This window comes from Anticarsia gemmatalis, chromosome 16, assembly GCF_050436995.1.
Source record: "Anticarsia gemmatalis isolate Benzon Research Colony breed Stoneville strain chromosome 16, ilAntGemm2 primary, whole genome shotgun sequence".
Classification (NCBI taxonomy): Eukaryota; Metazoa; Arthropoda; class Insecta; order Lepidoptera; family Erebidae; genus Anticarsia; species Anticarsia gemmatalis.
Genome location: NC_134760.1, coordinates 5,067,426 through 5,089,429, shown reverse-complemented (window position 1 = coordinate 5,089,429; position 22,004 = coordinate 5,067,426). Strand labels below are relative to the sequence as shown.

Sequence of the window (22,004 nt, the reverse complement as noted above, 5' to 3'; positions counted from 1 at the left end):
TATTAACATTACGTGTGTCGAGATCGAGAGTACACGGGTACACGTTGATATCCTCCGATCATAGAATAATCTACATGTTCACGAATTGATAACATCCAATGAACAACTTTCGTTCCGAGCCGATCTATTAGGCTCCACCCACACGGGCCACCGATACTAACTCGCCGTTAAAATGACGCTACGGTTTTGCAATATAATTGTTAATTATTATTCAAATAAAAAACTTTAAAGCTGAAGACTTGGAGTTTCAGTTCATGTAAGCTATTTAACTCAAGAAACCTTCTATTACGAATAAACATATAATAATAATAAGCATTCAGATGAGTTTAAACTTTTGTTTTCATCCTTGCGAACATTTTAAATAACTAGCTTTTAAGAAAAACTTATTGAGCTAAGTATTTCATAAGATAAGTAGTACTACTTACATTATGGGTCATTTTGTAAATACTTAGACATTTCCTTTACATAAAAAAGTAGTGAATTCGTATTATGAATTAATTTCCATTGAAAACACACGATGCTAACCCATTAACTTCAATACGTCGGCACTGATTAGTCGTTTTAGCTGTTCGATGTGCTTGATCCTAATTATAACGTTCATAATTATCTCACTTGCAACCGGAAACAACAAATAATAAGTTTCGATGCGCCATTTTAGTGGCCCGACAGACTAATGATGTACTACCGACGAACGTGCTTACATTTTAATAATCGATTGTAGATCCCGGCTAGAGCGCTAACAATCGGTTGAGAAATACCGTAGCTCACTTCATGTCCGACCAGATAGCATCGAAACTCCGGCCGGATTTGTTCATTTGTTTGTGCATCATATGGATACCAAACCTGTTATTATTGTTACTACACAATATGTTAATCACTACTCATACTCTATCGATATTATACCTAAGCATATCTAGACCCACTGACTCACCGATTCAATATATTTATTCTGATCGAATTATCGTTACAGACTCAATAATATGCCATTTTATATCACAAAATCACCACCTACATTGAATTAGCCGAGCACAAAGTAGATCAGCGCACAAATAAAAATAAATCTGCGTTAGACAAATAATAATCATCGTACAAAAGAGCTGATCACGAACGAATAGCCTGTAATTTTAGTTGTGGACTTCGCAATCGCTACCTGATCGATCTGATATCGAGTCAAGGTGTGACTGCAGCGATGATCATTCCAATTGTGACAGCACTCTGTCGAAAGTAAGAGTGGAAGTAAAAGATTCGATAAGACTGATTACAATGAGATTTCGTAATCGCAATGATGCATTACAATACGCTCGAACAAGTATTAGGAGCGTGCGTGACACTATAATTTAATACATCAATAATACGAATAGCTTAGTTTGGTGCGACGTATGTGTGGCGACACCATACTGTAATACATTACCAATGTCAAACATTTATCTATGATCTACATTTCCTACGGAAGAAGGTTGGCAGGTTTTCACTAAGGACGGAAAACCTGCCCATGGTATTAAAGAGAAAAGCTGGGAACTATAAAATCAATAGATCTCTGTAATGATTAGTCACAAAAGTATTGGTTTTTACTAACAAATATAATGTTTAAACGTGCTTTTGTAATAAAGGCAACAATGTATCTAATTACTAAAATCGATCTCCTGATGCCCTACAAACATTGTAAACGTTTAAAACAATAGTGATGGCGCGATAACGACTGCGAGGATACGTTAGAACGGTGCATGTCGATAATCTCGATCTCTTGCATTATTGACGAGCCACAACACCGCTTCGATAGAATATGATGACACACGCCATTATGGCCTTCCATCGCTTGTCACATAGATAATAAATTCATGATATATTTTCATTCGTGATGAGACGTTTAGTTTATTTGTGTTACTGATTTTATCGCCACCAACTGTTTTTTTAGTTTCTATTATGATTGTTTTTATACGAGCTTTGTTTAGGCTGCAACTTTGTTAGTAGTTTTTGCGACGGGCTGAAATACCACTCGGTGTCACTGAGTGTAGCAACGATGCCGAAGCGAGATGGCATCGCGACGCGTGCCATCGACCCGCCTCGCAACAAATCGTCGAGGAGCGTCTTATCGAACGAGAACATCACTAGCACTAAATAAATCGTTACTGCTCTCGGATGACCAAATAATATTAATGGCAGGAGGTTAATGATTTCGAAGACGTTTGAAATTGATTGAGTTCTGCATTTACCGGCGGACATCTTGAATGAACCGTTTAGATGGCACGCCCGATTGACTGATTTGAATTTAATTTGCTTATAAGAGCTGTACGGTGCGCATATTTTATGGTAATTTTATTGCTATCTGCGCAACCTTTGAGAATAGCGTCTGGTATACATTCGCAAGTTATGACGATATTCATAGACAATATCATTATAATGTTTGGTAATTCTATATTTTTGTCCGTTTGAACTCCCATAGCACATTTTAGGCAGTTGCCTTAGCAATTGAATTACCGTTAATTCCAAATATTAACCTATTTTTTTAAAACTGCTGATATACTAAAACACCTCTAGCCTTCTTTCACATCGCCGCTAGATTACATTTACCAGTTCTACAGCTACAAGTAAGGTATTATAAAGGTGTACTCACACATCAATATTGGGGAACGGTGCGTCACAGTAGGTGCACCTCGGCTCAGCGTCCTCACGTTCCTCCTCCTCGGGCTGAGGGAGTGAGCTGAACTTCTCCGCCGACGGCTGACGCTCTGGAACAAGTTCACACGACCTTTTAATAAAAGACCAGAATACTATCGCTGGACGTCCGCGAAGATACTATACAATACTAATAAATTATATGATTTTATTAGTATTTATCAATCTCTTCGCAATGTATATATTAAGTTGATATAAATTGCGACGAGCCTAACTTAGCTGTGCCAGACATTTAAATATCTTTTATTGATTGGCTATTTTTTTTTTTTGTTTTTGAAGACCTTAATCGAAATAGCTGTCTTTATAGAAAACCAAACATATAGGTCGCCAGTACAACACAGTTTAAAATTAAAAGACAGTTCGCGGAAAACGGACTAGGAAAATCAGGCTTACATCAAAGAGTATAGTTTATAAATACATTTTCAATCTACATTGCAGCCGACAGGGGGTACGACATGCTCTCTACATTGTTAATATGTTAATTACTTCCTAGCCGATGTAAAAGCATAAAGGGCTCTATGTAAATCAATAGAGAGCGCAATTAAACCGCGGACAGTTTCGTAAGAGAGCACATAACTCTACGATGCGATGACAACACTTCATTTGTTATTCATTGACTCTACTCTCTACAAGACTCTACATGGTAATCGTTTGTTAACCACTGGCTACAAGTTAACTAGAACGCTTTTTAAGTTTATTACCAATATAGATGCGAAAGGAGATTACTAGTAGTTTCTTCTATAAATAAATTTACACTTTATGCGAAGTTGGTTTAAAAAAGATTAATTTACCAACAGCATGAGATAAAAGGGTGAATATTGTAAGACAAGAATTTTTTTATTTCATTTTAGCCATTTTTTCTAGCATACAACAAAGATACATATTACAAAGCAGTTAAATAATGAAATAGTAACTAAGGTAGCTAAAAGCTAGCCGTAAACAAAGAGAGACGGAAAGCTTTATATCAACAAGGAAACCCCGTAAAATAATAATCATAACAGACCAATTATATCTAGGAAACGGTATCTTTGAAACCAAATAACCCTTTATTAGCTCAACTTGTCATATGTAGTGTATACTGTCGTCTGTTTCATATAGGCTCACGACCTGCCCGTCGGAAGTACGCCACAGTCACATTGACACATGCAGAATTAATTCCAGTCACGACGAGCGAAACCACGCCTCGAGCATTGTCTAACAAGCCGCATCCGTGATAAGGCAAGGCTAAGATAACGATGTGATATCATCGGACAAATATGAGGTATCGTGCATGGAAATTAGTTCACGAATGTGTTAGAAGAACTATTTAACGGTACATTTAAAGGTACTCGTAGTATTCGGATATTCCTAGAAAGGATTACATGTTATCCATGAATAACAAAATAAGAATTTAGAGGACGTTTTTATTTCTTTTTAATAAAGCTACAAAAGTTTAAAACTATTTAAGGCTCTGAAAATTTCAGCAAGATTTCGTGCACGACAGAAGACGCGGCATTGGGCGGGTACATTGTCACATTACCAATTGCGAAAATTAGAAAAAAAAGTTACAACTATTAAGGAAAACCATAATCCCCGAAAACGTACGTCGTACATATGAAAAGCCACGTATCAACAAAAGACTACATACCCAAATTTCAGCTGGCTAACTTGATAAAAAAATTGAAGATGTCACAAGATCACTTCGGATGTCCCGAGAAGAGTAAAGGCCAAAGGTGACCCGAACTATGTGATGTCAATGCAGCACTGAAGTGTTTGTTACAAATTATCATGGGGCACACACCCCCACCCCACCTGCGGCCGAGGGTTAATATGCTCACTTGACCCGACGGGGAAATATGGAAAATCATCTGTGCGTGACATCGCCGTCGTTTGTGGCTTTAAGCATTTTTAATAATGTATTAATTACAGATTTCTGTTTATTGAAGGGTTTTAAGTTTCAGATTTGTTTTATCGATAGATTAAAGTATTACGTGAGAACCGTTAGAAAATTTGTATTATTAATTTCCGCTCCTGATTTTCGCTAAGAAGCAATTGGAATTAGTTGGAAATGGATACTTTGCACTCAAAACTTCTTCAAAGTAATGGATTATGTTATTACTGGATATTTAATCATACAAGAAAGAAAAATCTATAAAGGATAAACAAATGAACTACAATAGGGTGGCGTAGAAATTTTCCTAAAATCAAAATCCAAAGAGAGATTTGTTAAAATAAACAGTAACACTAGCTGCCTTACTAGTATCATATTCAAACAATGTTTAGTTAAACAACTAATTAGCAAAAGCAATTAATCCCAAAAAGTCACAATGTTTTTTAATAAGCAATTTTTGAAAATCTCTGCAACTACCCTTACAAACATTAAACTTGACTTTAAGCTCTAACGTTCCCATAGCGTGTAACTTTAAACTAACATCAAATTCACCTACAAAAAGTAATAAAACAAATTATCTTTATCTTTACTAGTCATTACACAAATTTTTCGTATCGCACAAGTCGGGGTGGGTGATCGTTAAGTTTTCCCACGACGCCAGCAGATGGCGCGAGTTGCGCGCGCGCACCGTGACGGTGACTTACCGATTTCGTAATGAATTCAACCCCCAAACGACTACACCTGTTGTTTCTCGCAATTTATAAGTCACACGTTTCACATTTGACTTGCGTTTATTAAATTATATCGATAAAAATATTCTGCTGAATAATTCTACCGTGTTCAATTTCGTTAGGTAGTTACGATTTAGTCTTTACTAACGATCCTATTTATAGATAGATTACAAATTTGATCAAAAAATTGTCAAAAATACTCATGTCAATAATGATCATAAAAAGTAAAAAACCGTGAGGGATCACATAAACTTTTGTGTCAACTTAAAGCTAAAAGTATTGTTTGAATTTCAAAGTAACCCATCAATATAATGTTTTCCTACCCTGAACATAATAAATCAATTTAGCTGCATTCTAGTCCTAAGTACTAAGGTATAATCGAGTCGATAATCTGCTGGAGCTACGAGGCATACAGGGTTCGCTTCCTGCGCCGAAATGAGACCTATGTGCGCTCGCGGCGAGCTCTCGGAACGCATCAGGTGCGTCGCACGCGCATGTTACCGTTACGCCCTGCGGCGAAAACGGTCGCATTGCAGTGTTAACTCGGTACTTTTGTGCCCGACAAGATGTGTGATTTCAGAGAGCAAGGGTTAGATTATGATACATTGTACAACGTGTCGAAGTTAAGTATTACTATATATTTTTAAAAATATTTAAACATTGGATGTCTAATATACCTATGTGCAAGAACGTTTGGTACAATATTACTGGGATTTTAACAAAATCAAAGTCAAACACGTGTATGATTTTGACTTTTGAGGGGTAGCTTTATCAACCACATCAAATTAATTTAGCAGAAAAATATTATCAGTCAAAAAATAATCCTAAATAGAAATGTGAAATCACGAATCAGGATGCATAGCGGTTTAAAAATTATTCAATTTTGCGTAACATCAAGATAAAGGACGATCTAATCTGCGCACAAAAAGCTGACAGAACGAGATTCAACCCTTCACTGGGGGCGGCGTTATTAAATTGAAATATTTCTATTTTATTGTGCGTAATATTTATTTGATTGTTAAATAAATATGCGATGTGGGACGCCGAGCGATTGTCGTCGGTTTAATGGGGGTGAGCCTATTGTTGTTGGTTAATTTTTTGATTAATCATTCTGTTTGCGAGGGATCATTGCGATTGTGTGAAGTTTCAATTTCTACGTTTGAATTACTCATATGAACTAATTATGAAACGTGTTATACTTGTATGTTAAGTTTCTGTTTTATTATATTCAACTATATCAGTCCACGTTTTTATAAGAAAGTAAAAGATTATTAAAAAAAAACATCATAATTAAAAATAGTAGTGCAAAAAGATATGAGTGAGTGTGAGGTTTCCGAAGAGTATGTCCAGGGCAGGGCGAAGTGGAGGAGAAAAAACAGGAAGGCTGACCCCACTACCATATGGGATTCATAGCATTTTTTAGAAATAGAGCCACTAAAACGATCGAGGAATTATATTTTTATACTATGACTAAACCGCCTCTAGAAACAACCAGATAAAAAATAGAGCAACAAATAAGTAATCATAATCCGTTTTTCTTATCAATATGAAAAATAATAATGTCGAAGTCAGATAACAGGGCTACTACAGTACAATAGTGCGTGCGCCGCCGGACAAAGCAACGTCATCAATTTTAATCTGCGCGACAATTGCGCGATGACAAATGTCAACGCGCGCGACACTCATTCATTACGCACACGAACGCACGCGGCCGATTTGAAAAAAAGTACAGCCAATGAAGGGTTAACTCACATTATTGTTATTGCATATGACGGGAGATGGATTATAATGATTACTTGCGCTATGATATTTTAAACTTTTATACTGACACAACTCCCAACTGGCAACGTCAGGAATCCAAACTATTTGTACTATAATACAATTGATAACCTACTTAAAATTCATATTACTAAATGCTTCACCGGCCTATCGCAGGAATGAGGCTAGGCATACTAAAATGACCTTTTAGAAAATATTTCTGTAACAATAAATCTGTGTCATTATTTATGAAGTTTATTATCTGCTCTTATCTAGAGAATTTAAGGTGTCTAGCGGTGATGTAACCGTTCGGTATGTTCTAGTAGTCTAAGTACGTATGTAAATATTCAGTCATAAATTAGACATGAAAGAGTAATCGATCAGTAGCGTCGTGTAGGTTATTCGAAGTATAGTTTATCTTTAGTCGAATTAATCCTTTGATGAAAAAAGTTTATTGTTATCGAGAGATTATTCAACGAATGTAATAGACGTCCTTGAATGGGATAGAGAGGTCATCAATCAAGCGTTGTGCAATGAAGCCGGGCTCCATAGCTTTATGACGAATGCTGCAAATCGTTTCTAATTACCAATATTTAAGAGTCATTGTGGAAATTAAACGTCACGCTTCTGTTACGTATGTGTGGGTGTCGAGTGTGGTCACTAAAGTAAATATTACCCCTTTGGAGTTTGCTGTTTGGACAATTGTGGAATTGCCATGTGGTTTCGAAATCAAATCAATCATTATTGCCCGCGAACATTATTGTACATTTCATAGCTCATTTCGAATAAAAATCCATATATATATTTGTGTACAACCAACTTAATCGTGACTACTTCATGCACTTTCCTGCGAACTACACTAAAAAGAGAATTCGGGTGGAAATAGATAAATAGTATAAATTCAAATAACTAGTAAGATCGTTTTATAAGTGTTTGATACACTTTTCTATACATCCGAAATTAAATATGGTGCTTGAACAAAAGAATAGAGCTTTACATAGACATGAACTTTTTGTGTAAATAAATAAATACATAATTTAACATCCTTGAATGAAATAAGTCACAGATACAATTTTAAGTCGTAACGCAATTAGAGTAGGCGACAATTAGGTGCAATTGGAATCGCATAAATCACCGACACGGTGCCGGCTGCGACGTGAATGACGTCGACACACCGGAAGGCGTTACAGGAAGCACTGAAGACCCTTACCTTTATACATATCACTACTAGATATGCCACTACCAATGGTTCAAGTACTTTTAAACACGCTTATTAACAAGAAACGACTGAACGGACTTTAAAAAGTATACTTTAACTATACTTTCTAAATATTTATTTTTGTCTAAATATTTGTCGATTTAAGTTTTAATATGTTTTTAAACAGTTGAATAATGGTGTTGTCGTAAGTAGTCGTAAATTGATCCCGTGATCGGACTCCGAATTTAGCTAGGAATACGCTTTTAAATGTAACGATGGTTCTACTTTGTCGTTTATTTGAGTTGATAACAATGATTTAACACTAATAGTTACTACTTATATTGATTAAATGGCTAAAACAAAACTGGTATACTGATCATCATTATTACCATCAATATGCCTAGTATAGACTTTGACAAACGCTTCATATTTTTCCAGGGCATTTCAGTAAACAGTAGCTACAAAGGTTATCTCTTCCAGTCAAGCGCACGCCCACTACTTACCCCGTCACCCCAACATTAACAAAGCATATGCGTGATTTTTCACGACACGGTCGCGCGGCGGCGCGTACGTCGCGATTTATCTAAATTAAATATCGCATGCGCGCGTGGCACCGGTGTGTCCGAACCCTTATATGATTTTTTTATGTACAGCGTGTTTGTTTGTCTACTATGTAACAGAAGTTAATTCCAATCATTTTTTACGTTCAATTGAAAGATTAATGCAGCTTTAGTCTCAATAGTTCAGTTCTTTGGTTTCTGCCTTCCCCTTTGGGAAAAAGCGTGATATTACGTACATTAATTCATTGGACAAGGTATGCATAGGTTTCTCTATGTACTTAATTTCTCAGCAATGTTCACAATTTTTAAATACAAGTTAACTACTAACTAACTACCTATGCCCTACACGTGGTAAAGTTCATCCTATCTTAAGGATAATATAAAACGACAAGGCCTCAAAAGCAACAAACAGTAGTACTCAAAAGCGACAGGAAAATAAATATTTTCCTTGTCTACGTTAAAGTTATGAATAAAGCTGTCATTCAATAGAATGTATAACAGGTGATGTCATTAGATTTATGAAAATACAATAAAATGTAACTAGGACTAACGCTTGAATGAACAACCGTGATGACTAATTCAATTCTCGTAAATCCGAATGAAGGTAATCTCATTGTGACAATTTATGTTTTCCTTAACGATAGCCGTTTTACTGAAATATTTAGTCTTTATATATAGGCGTACGTATGTATGAACTAAATATAGTTCTACTGATAACTGCAATATTTTGTTTGGATTTCCTCATTGAGAAACTGATCGGTACAAAAATGTACACTGTAGTTTCCTCCTATTTTATTGCAGTCTTTGTTATACGGATACGGCATTTGTTTATGCAGATTTAGTATCCTTATGCCTTCTATTAGGAAAATAACGTACGCAATTAACAAATTAATTAAAAAACTGCTCCCAAGCAATTTCTTTCTTTAAAATACAGGAAAGTATTCAATGAAAATTCCACGCAGAAAAAAAACAAATTACATCTTATTTTACACTAGTAAACTATATGTTAACAAGTTTATAAATATAAATTATCAACTGTTTCTTTTATATTTACAGCACGAGAAAACCGAATTTTGTACTACTAATATGAAAACCACTGCCTTTATATCGTCATAATCAAATCAGCCTGTATCGAGGGTGTTATGACCTGGGGTCGCAAGTCCACCAGTTAGGGCAGGTGACTCCAATTAAGTTCAGTCTAAGCGCTGGTGCGTGAACGCGCGTGACAGTGATTCAAGCTCGGGGCTCCATGTGAGAACTAACGTAGATTAACTTATAATGACAATAGAAGCGTGATTTGAAAGATAACACGAGTACTTTTTTTGAAACTAAATTATCTTAGTTGCCTAGAAAATGATTTATTTATTTATTTACAACATTTATGCACTTCCATCATAAAAAATGCGACAGATTGATAAAGACTAGATAGTCTTATCAATCTGTCGCACTGTTCTTACTTAAAAGAATTAGAAGATTCTAATTCTGTTAAGTAAAAGTAATTGTATGAATACTTAGTAATTTTGAAGAAAAACTAAATAAAAATTTGCTGTTTTCTCCAATCTCGATCATCGCTTTTAAATGCCAGCAATTTAATTAATGTATGATACACAATATCTAAATATTTGTTGATACAGTAAGATTTAATATTTTTATCTGGCAACAATTTTTACGATCAAGTTTTGTTCTGCCGATATCATTAAACCACGGTTCTTCACGAGGTTTGACTTCCTCACGGAACAAACATTTGTGTGATCATCATTATAAGGTTGTTTGATCTTATTTTAATAGACAAATTCCATGCAACTAACCGGGGGATGGCATGACATCTTGGAGCGGCAGAGGAGTCCTGGGGCCGAGCAGAAGTTCCTGACCTGAGGGGATCTCGCGGACCACCTTGTAGTATACCTGGAAAACATAAAGTGAACATTGACGATATTGTTTTGGTTAAATTACGTAGTAACAGCTTCGTAAATCATTTTTTTACTTGAAAGAACTGTAGATTAAGTCAAAACTACGTAATATATGTAAGTAAAATGTATAATGTTGAAAACTTAAAGATTTCAGATAATTTAATTTTTTTGGCTGTCTTACCCAAAATATACCTTTGGTAGCAACTTAATAATATGTGAAACTAACTTCCCAATTAGTTGATTTTAGTCACCTTAGATCTTTAAGACAGATCTCAGTCATAATATTATAGTCATATTTTCACAAAATATATTATTTTCTCCCCATATTACTTTATACTCATACAATACCAAACAAATCAAATCATGTTCAAAAATCTCTATGCAGACATCTATAACATTTCGCTCAGAATACAGGGTGTATTCAAAATATCGTATGACGTTTAACCTCGGTTCACTATTACCCCAAATAAGTGAATCTAATCACATCTGGCTCCCCTCATTGACCGGAAGTTGCGCAGTTGTTCAGCACACCGATTTTCTGCCACCGGAAGTACCAACGTTCACATTCAAATTTAATTGGGGTAGTGCCACAATGAGGCAGAGAACCGTTGTAAAACGCTCGTTGATTTGTGAGCTGTTTATTGTTATTGTCAGGAAGAAAGATGTTGAGGTGGAAAGTTTTCGATCTTATTAATTTTGTTGCTATGAGATGATTCTACTAAGATTGAGTTTGGATCACAGTTTAGGTTTTAATTATTTTAAAAATGAGTACAGGCGTAATAAAACACCGACTTACCGCTTTAAAGTAGGCAAGTAATCAGTAGGCCTACAGTCAGTAGGTTTTTTAAAATGTTAACAAAATTCTGTTAAAGTTACTACCGATATTATCGTTATACTTACTTACCGAATACAATTATAATCATGTGATAAATATATAAATGAACATAAACTATGAACTCTACGATATTCTATATGAAGAAAACACGAATCACTTAAGCTATTTTTCCTACTTTTTGCTATCAGTCTACATTCTTCGTACTTAAACCTAGTTAAACAATGGACGATCATACTTGGCCAGCCAGCAAGAGATGCTGCACGTTGACGTCATGGGGGTAGTTGGTGAAGCGCACCAGCTTCAGCCAGTTGCTCTTCTCAGTGGTACCGTCCAACCAGCCGCGGACACCGTTCTTGCCAAGCACCTAGATAAACAATAAATATGTTAATAAATAAATAATAAAGATAAATATCATCGGACACGGTAATTTGATTCCACGGTTATTGCGGCGAGGTGACCACTTTAACCAATGCGCTAAACGTGCAATAAAACTTAAGCTGAAAAACTTTTTAAAAATACATTAAAAAAATATATTATGGTAGTCTATAAGGGATTGGGATTCTTTTGTTTAACCCGTGCTCAGTACTTTTTTGTAACAAAATGAAATGTATCAAAGCGCCATCTATGAGTAACTTGATAAACTTCTTAAGTTGTAACTTAGAAGAAAGTTGTACTTGAATGTTGAAGTTGTGTGTTAAGTGAGACAAAGTATTAAACTATAATTAATTAGTGAAAGTAACATAACAAATAATGGAAGAAAGAGTTTGCTTAGTAAATGTTTCTTAAAGAACAACCTGAGTATAGTTTAAAATTACAGAATTCAAAGTTTTAAATTGCTAATAAAGCAAATATATCACGCTTAAATTAAATTAAATTAATATTTCAAAAGTACTATAATATCAAAACAATAAAATAACATTAATACGTAGTAATAATCGCCATTATTACACCCTCATTACGCGCGTCATCTCGCGGCCGGCGCTCGCAACTGACAGCCAATGGACACCGGCCCACCGCAATAGATGGCGCTATTAGTCTCCGTCGCGATGTAACGGCATTGTCACAGCTTGTCCATTTGTCATTAACCTCCCCAATTCTAACAGACCCCTTTGTACTGACGATTTAATTTTTATAAATATCTATATTCAAGGATTATAAATCAGTTTTTTATTGCTGGTGCTTTGTTTGAATAATTCTTTTGAATTTAATTTTGAGTTTATGGGGAGGTCTTTTCATTTCGCGTAAAGTGCGTAATGGGAAAGTAGGCGTTGATCTGATTAGAATATAATGCTAAAGGAGAAAGATTTTATAAATGTATTTTTGAAAGAAGTAAATGTTTCGTACCTTAATAAGAATCTAAGTAGGTAGCTAGTAGCCATAACGTTTATAGAGTCTAGCTTTAAGTATTATATTATTATGGGTTAGGTGCACAGCGATAACTTATCATAATTACTCTTATAATTATTAATTACTTTTCTCATAGATCGTAATAAGTTTGCTGTAAATATTTGAAGATTCCAATTAAAAGTATGGAGATAACATACATATTTAAAAGAACGGCTATCTAATCTACAAACCTACTTCCTAAATTACCTAAACTTGCCGCACGAAAAACCTTATCATTTCAAAGAAGCTAACCTTAAGTAATTTCAAGTAAATTGTCTGAAATAACAGGGTTGTATCAACATAAAAACACTGGCAGTATAACAAGGGGGTGCGGAACGTACAATTTGCGGACGGACACTCGAGTTTCCCTTCAATATGCATTCGATTGAGTCATAATACCAATAACGGTATTTTATGAAGATGTGTACCTTTCCGACAGGGGGCACCGTGTTTGTGCGTTAAATTAGGGCTTTTAAACTTGATCTATTGCTTCGGTAAATAGTCATCGAGGGCGTGAGTGATATTGATCCAACACTATCAATAATTTAATGTAGAACGCACGATTGTCTCCTGTCAAATTGACAATCGATTACAAACTCATTTGAGGTCAACCACTTCAAAATTAGAAGGGTTTTGTTAACGTTCTAATTTGGAATTTACGGTTATTGCTAAGTGACAATTTGTCACGTATTCCGCCCGTAAACAAATTAAAAGCGAAACATCTGACAACACATTAATACGTCGGAACAAGGTGGGTAATTTGGCGTAAAATTAAAACACGATCCCCGTTTTATCTTTACGGGGAGAGAGAAAAAATCTTGAAGAAATTGCTTGAAAAATAAAAAGCATCTGTTGCAATGAAAGTAACATAACAAGTGAGGTATTAATCAAACGTGGATTCGTTCGGAAACCCTCCGGTTTACGCGTCACCGACAAGCCTTTCCGCGGCATTTATCACGTTATTAAAACTTGCGTCGGGTGCGCTCCGTAAAAAAGATAATTATCTTAGAGCACCCTCGTCTTATTTAGGGTTGGCGATTTTACGCTACTTGTGGAAATATTTGCTAATTCAATTTAGTAGAGTCCAATACAAAATTGCGTTTTGCTTTTAGCGATGTGTGTCTGTGATTATCTTGAAGCAACGACTAAAAATCAATCGGCGTAAAACTATAGCTTATTTTTATGCACTGACCAACTGCACTCATTTCTCAAAGAGCACTATTCTAAGCCTCATTAAAATTGAACAACGCTGTCATTACTTGAATCAGTAGCCAAAACGTGTACAATTGAAACAAAGTCGAAACTATTTATACAGCGAGGTGAACATTAGCGAAAATGGTCGAATATGAAAATTGGCTCAACCCTGCGGCTGCCACGGGCGATGAGTTGGCGAGTGCCGACGGCATGTGTTCGCCATCACTCATCGATGCCGCCCGGTCAAGGATGACGACTCGTGGACACTTGTTACCCAGCCTATTACTAGGGCTGTTGTGAATTATGAGCGAATTGCACAAATTAATGCTTGGCCGATGATAGATAGCCGACTGTCATTGAGATATGTTCAACAGATTTATGAATTAAACTCTATAAATTTACGTTTGAAACTAGCCCCTGGAATAGAAGAATAGTTGAATTCTATATTCCATTCTAAATCGGAGTATTTCGGTGCAATAGTCGTATATAAAACTGCGTAGAACAGATGACTAAACATGAATGTCCCAGAAGGTGTAAACTGCTGCAGAATATTTGTTCAAACCCCAATTACATTTCAACTCGTAGAGCGAGTGCACAAAGCTGTAGTATATTATAAAAAAAAACTCGGCCGCAATTTAAACGAACTGCTGTAGATCTCATATTTTGCGCTGAGCGCAGAGATCGCAATTTCCCGGTACACTCGGAAAAGCTACAAATGTTCGTGACTCGTTCACGTCAGAAAATTACATTTCATAAATTTTAGTGATGGAAAAACATCGACAGTTTTGAAATCTCATTAGAAAACTACGTAACTGAGGTAGAGCAACAAAATAATATTTTCTCGGAATACTTACCTACTAAGTAATTAATAAAAAAAACAATACTTAAATCACCTTTTCGAAAATCGTACTACACCAGTTCAGCAATAGTTTGAAAAGAATTAAATACTAAGTACCAATAAGAAAAAAACCATTGACATGTTTTAACGGCCGTCTCAGAACGTAAAAGACTCAAAATCAAAGACACACAATCAATGACACATATCATTCACCACAGCCCAAAACTCATACATACGCCTAAGATTCATCTGATATCGACAAGGCATGTATCGCATCACTAGGGTTAACTGAAGAGCGTTTCTCGGCGCGGTTTGCAGGGATCACGCGTCGTTGCACGAATCACACGTTTCGTTTCACAAGATAACAATTTGCGAGCAATGTGCGCGCTTATTTACCCCGTAGGTACGGCGCGGCCAAATTGGACCCGTTACATGGACTTATGTATGTGTCTTCGGATTTGGGTTACAGGTAGGGTTTTACTGTTTGATTAGAGGTATTTATTGTTATGTATATATAAGGTTAACGTTTTGGCTGAGGTTGGGGAGTTTAAATTCAATTTTTTTAGTATGACGTTGGTGCCAGACATTCGTAGATTTAATAAAACGGACCAGGGAGGTTGAAAGGAAATGTTATTACAGAGATAGATATGCTTTTGACATTAATGTAAGGCTACTTTCGTTCATAGAAGATACAAAATTATTAGCTACTCTATCAAATCATAAACTTTCACTCAGAGGAGACTACAAATATTATCTGTTGACTGTCTCAAAATTATATAAGCTCGGTTGTAAGTACCGAATGTTTCTAAGTCTGTGCGAAGCAAGCCGTGAATCATATCCGACATATAACTTAAACCGACATGAACAGACGCAAGACGTCCGTAACCCTCGTCTAATTAGCCTAACAAATCACTTAAACAACGCTTCCGGACGCTACGGGAAATTTTCCACCGAAAAAAAAGAAAATGTGGATTAAACAACCCTCTTGAAGGTTCTATACATCTTGCTCACATTTCTACTGTTTCCTTCACTTGTCTTGGTTTATCAAGTGCGGAAAAGCATTGCTTCCGGTGTTATCCGACGTTTATTTGCAAGGTTTTTTCTTTATTTTTTTCTGTCTGTAGCGATTAGTGTGATAGTGTCTTGTTTTCTGTTACGTGTCACCGGTGGGGGTGGATGAAAGTGTACCGCTGTATTTTACTGCTCGATTTATGTAGTTAGTTGATATATTGATTATGATTATTGTGGTTGGATTTTTCCATATAAGATTATGATTAAATCCATAATATGTTCGCCTCTAATACCACATTAGATGCGAAGAAATATGAATGATCTGTATTTCAGGTCTTGCAGTGTCGCGGGGCCAGATTTCCATGCTTTAGAATGAATATCGAGATATTATAAAATATCACTTACTCTATTAGTCGATATATTCATTCAGTAAGTACAATTATACACAATAGAGATCGGCAAAAGTTTGTTTCTTTCAAGTCAAAATAAATGGCCTATAACTTTCAAAGGGTATCATTTATCAGAGATTAGCCATTCTTGAATTGATCAATTCCTGGCCCATAAATTAGTCAAGAGCTCAATAGGATTTCACCGTACATCATTGTCACATTCGAAACATATTATTGTGAAATTACGGACACCTTATACGGTCACGTTTCAACCATTAACTTGGAGACAAAACGTTCTAATTCCTAACACCACCAAATATTCACGAACGGGAATCATTGCGCAAAAAAAATATATCACCAATCTTCTTAAGCAGTCGTTATTATCGAAATTCGACTTTATGTGAGTAGATATTAGAGTTTTTTTTTGGTTTTTGTATGTGGGTGTCAATAGTGTGACCATTATTCGGGTATCAGCGCCCCACTGATTGGCACAAAGGACATCCATCGTTTGTTCAGTGATCGGTGAACAATCACACCGCTGCCAATTGTCCGTGTTTTTGGTTTTGTTTTGTTGTAAAAATAACACAAACAGTCGAACAGTAACATGATATTTGAAAGGGCGATGTGTGGAGTACTTTTTAAATTTAGTACGAACAAAGTTGTGTACTATCACGTAATGCAAGTATGTGACTCAGCTTGCGCTCTGGTTGATCATAATCATGAGACGACTCGTGACTAACTTTCAATTACCTAGTCAAGCGTCATAAATATTAGTTTGAATCATCATTATGAGTATCTATGCCGATTTGCTAATCTTGAAAAGATTCTTAGATATCTACAAAAATGAAAAGTTATCTTCAATTAAATATAATACAAAATTACGGCAAAAAATGTCAAAATAGTAACATAGTAATTAAATAGAGCAATCGAATCCTTTGGGAACAAGCAGAACAGGCGCAAATCGCGCATAGAGGTGCAACCTCACATCTGGAAGCGTTAAAACGGATTAACTAGAAGATTACAAGAGAAAAAAACCATGCACAGTGTGACAAAGACACCGGCGGCTTCGTCACGGTGACAATTGGTGGGATCCGGAATTATTCGGTTATTTTCAAATGTTTTTTTGGTGATCATTGATGCTGTTTTGGTGTCGAATGTAGACCAATAATATAGGCTTTAGGGTGTTTTTTTTAGTTCAGGATGACGAAGCTGTAAAATTCATAGGGTTGTTAAAATGATTTAAAAGTTTGTTGGAACTGTATCTGTCGTTCTTGTGTCGAGCAATATGATTCCGAAAATAGAAATCAATTAGCAATTAGTTAGGCATAGTAATCAAAATATTTATATTGTAAAAATATTATGAAATATGCTTTTACAAATGAACGATTATTTTTCACAAGTGCGCTCGTGATGCTGACCTGTTTCAAAATAGAATAACAGTGCAACGTCAAAGTTAGCAACTTGGCATCGGACGCATCAACAATCGCCTCTGCCGAGCTTTCAGTATAAACAACGCTTAACCTAACCCAATAACCGGTGGTATATCGCATTGCTTTCGGAGTATTTCGTTATTTTGTCTACACGGATGCTGGCGATGGTATACAACCGACCAGTTCTCGAAGAAACTTCGTATTCCGTTACCATCCTCTTTTCGCGTGTAATTATTGAAGTTTTAGCGAGGGCGAGGGAGATCTCCGTACGTTGGCGGCGGGTAACATTGTGGCACGAACGTGCCGTGGCTTCGACTCCACAGGCTATTATTGTTCTGGCCAGCTCAGATGAAATATTGCCCCACTGTGCACGCCCGCACTGTTTTGCGAACACGAATTTGTTGGGAAAAATATTGGAGCAAATAAGAAGCCGCAGAGACGACTCGTGAGTAAACTTTGCAATGAGATTACCTATACAATAGCTATGTACTGGTATGGTAAAAGTTGGAGGTAAAATAGAAAAAAGCTCAGCGTCAGTACTGAGTTAGTTTTATTGTGCGCAACAGAACTGCAATAACGTGAACTGGAAAATTGTAGAGAATTCTCCGTGGATGAAAATATAAGTTCTATTTTTAGAACTGCAGTATTATAATGTCATCAAAACAGAAAACCTACATTTTCTCCTCTCTTTAATCAATTGAAGAAGGATCACAAACATTCGTAACTACAGATTTCTTTGAAGGGGAGATTGGGGCAAAGTGACAATGAACGGTGTAGCAAAGATAAATTTCTATCACGCCCGGGATTAGCGTGTATTGTGTAACATAAGATTAACTGATAAGTGTCTGCTTGTTAATAATAAGAGTAATGTTTAGATATGAGCGGAGGGTGCCAGCCCCTGCCAATATCTTGTCAATATTTATGAACATGTTTTTTGGATATCTTGCCAATTAAAAAGATAGCGTGGTTAACGAAAATGCAATAAAAGAAGTAATTTAATTGCGCATAAATTTTATTGAACACTACTTCTATCTACTTTAATTTTCAATTCTTATTAGCTTATTATAATTTTGAAACAATATCTATAAGCGTCATTTGAGAACCTTGTTGTTTAAGGAACTTTGTTTGAATAACAATTTTCGTGTTGAGGTGGTGTTGTGCGCATATAAAGTACTTTACGTTTATTTTTGCGTATTTCGTCGGTATGTCGATTGTATTATAAACGTGTGATGTTGATCCGATCGATGGTGTCATATGGACCAGGTGTCGATTTGACAACTACTGTCATAGATGCCGCGTTGATCCGACCATGCGATATGATGCAATGCGGGACAAATAAATTGTACAAATGATGAAGGAATATTTTAAACCTGCTAGTTTTATTACAGGTAATTTATGTCTGTTCCTTTACTTCGTTATTAGCCGGTAAATAGAAAAACTTTTTGCTTGTTGTAAATGTTAAATTTATCACTAGTAAACCTTACTTCTTTTACTTTTCAATAAACATTAAATTATTCAATTAAATTAAAACATTTCAATATACACACTCATATATGGAGTTTAAGTCATAATTATCGACTGTTTTTTTTTAAATTCATGTTATAATTATCCAAAAGACACAACTATTTGTCCACAACTGTTCTGTAACAATGACAAGCAAACGCATCTGTGTCTCTTTGTCATCGGAGATCACACACGGATCGTATAAATATTATCAATGGAGGCAATAAACATAATAACAATAACACTTTTTATTGTTATTATTAAATATAACAATACATGGGGTATGTCAGACGCCCACCGTAATGAAGATGTAATAGGGCCGCGTGTATCGCTAATCCTATGCCACTGAAGGGGTGACCAGCAATGAAAAGATGTCACACGAATATGACAGATATTTTGACAGTAATGCAACGGATTCGACGCTACTGACTGATGCATGGGCTTAAAATTAACACTTTTTAATTTATAGCCCCACGGGATTATAAAATATTTCTTTTAAATCCTATATTCCATTTTCGAAATAACCGTTACGTTTACAAACTCATTTTTAAAACTGCACATTTTTAAAGCTGACTGAATGAAACAATTCGGTTAAAAGTACATTTTTGATGATTCGTACAAAATAAAAGCCGTAGATGTTCAGATTAAATAAACATCATTAACATATTATTCGAGCACCAACGCTTCCCAACGAAAAATCAACAAAACGAAATAAATGATTCATGATCAACCTTTGTGGAGCGCAAACCAAATATTATCGATACAATTTTTTAATTCACCGCCGAATAAAAATTGCATATTGAAATAATAATTAGCGGAATCCATTACATGCCAATTTCACATCACGAATGACAGTTATCGCGCTCCCTCTCACAAATACATTACAAAATCTATAAATTCATAACTTGATTGACGTTTGAAGCGAGATGATCCTTTTGTTACAAACCAGTTTGTCTCATCACAAATTCATCCGTTAGATTAGTAAGTAATATTACTAAGAATGTTTAAATAAACATTTCTTTGTATTGCAATTTGCATGCAGTTTAATATAGGTAGAGCCAGATAACGACGAAACCGATATTAATCTATAAATAAATTATTGCAGACAATCATAAGATCTGTGAGAAAAATATTTAAACTTCCATCGAGTGGTAATCGAATAAAAAGAAGTTTTATTAGCGGATTCTAAAGAAGATGCGTTTCAAGAGATTTGTGACGTTTTTATTGAATAAAAAAAACTCGCCAATCAAGTTTTCATTTTAAAGTGTGAATACGACATGTCTTTTATACAATTCACCGTTACTTTTTAGTTTAAAAAGTGTAAATTTGTAAAAAAATTGTTGACGGGGGTCACGCCTAAACCAAAATTAGGGTTTTTATTCGCAACCTCTCACTGCACTTTGACACGGGATGCTCAAATAAAGAATTCTTTGATTACCCGGATGTTTTTGTCGAGATTTTGTATTGAGATATCGACGTTTGGGAAACGGTGGTTAGATAATATAGCCATCACTGATTCAACAATGAGTTTTAACCCCTTGAAGTTTGACAGTTTTATGTGAAAATGTCGAATTCTAACGTTTTTTTACCCAAGTAAGGTGTTAAACGCGGTTGGGTTTAAAACGGGGTTGTGCAACAAAAGACGCTATATCTAGAGAGTAGTCTCTACAAGTTCGCTTTTCTGACAAATAAATTATTTCTATCTATTCCAATTACTGGTTGAATCATTGTTCACAGAAAACTTCACATGAACGGATAGTCATTACTACATTGTTAGAAGCTAAATGCCATCAAAGGATCGTTTTATGGCCAGCGAGTCGGAAACGTGGTCAGCGCTCCTTCTAATGACGTCACAATTGGCACTTTTACAATGTGTCACGTACAAATATCAAGAAGAAAGCTTGGATTTCAAACAATATAATGATCGGTAGCCACATTTACTTTAGTAAACTTCCACCAACGGAACTTTCCGTGACAAGTTTAGGGATTTTAGACTAAACTTCAAAGGTTTCTCGGTTCAGGGAAGTAACAATGAATTGCCTATATTTATTCTAGAAGCTGAATGTTGAACAAATTTGATAGGTTTCCAGTTCATTGTGTACCTGTCTTTGTTATCATTTAAGGTCCAGCGAGTATAATGACTTTTGATATAAGATATAATTGCAATGATTATATGCTAATAGATTTGAATGCTGAATTAGATTTTTAGTATTTTTTTAAACAATTTAACGGGCTATATTAATACGCTTACGCCACGTATAATTGAGAATCATTATTATTAAGTGGACCGAGCTATTCTATATGTATAAAAACCACTCTTCCATCCACTTAACACCGTCAAATTCTCTTAGCTCTGAACACATACTCTTTTGTTTAGAAACATAAAATACAATAAGCAAATGACACGAGCCTGCAATTCGTCCTAAAATGTAAACTAACGGTGAGCTTTCTAACATAAAGAAACTTTACATAGAAAACCTACTTGCTTATTTATTACCTAACACTTGTGTAGTAAAAGATAATAAAACTTCTATGTATATGGAAATTACTTTAAAGAACTAACTAGGTACTTTGTTTCTTCTAACTAATTCCTACTATTTTAGTAACTTATCTTAGGAGCTTAGATCAAAAATAAAAGTATATAGTCAATAATAATACTTTTCTATTTACGAAACTAGTTTCCGTCCGCAATTTTGGCCGCATGAGAAAACATTA

At 35.4% G+C, this 22,004-nt stretch overlaps 1 protein-coding gene across 4 annotated transcripts in view; it reads right to left on the bottom strand.

The window, feature by feature from the left end:
- Window positions 1-22,004, bottom strand: part of LOC142979546 (transcription factor hamlet-like) — a 107,797-nt gene that overhangs the window by 6,693 nt on the left and 79,100 nt on the right. For all 4 annotated transcript variants that reach the window (XM_076124534.1, XM_076124535.1, XM_076124537.1 and 1 more), the window contains 3 exons: window positions 11,774-11,902; window positions 10,602-10,698; window positions 2,615-2,729 (listed from right to left, as the gene is read on the bottom strand). In XM_076124534.1, the coding sequence (XP_075980649.1) occupies window positions 2,615-2,729; window positions 10,602-10,698; window positions 11,774-11,902 (341 nt within the window). The remainder of the gene's footprint in view (window positions 1-2,614; window positions 2,730-10,601; window positions 10,699-11,773; window positions 11,903-22,004) is intronic.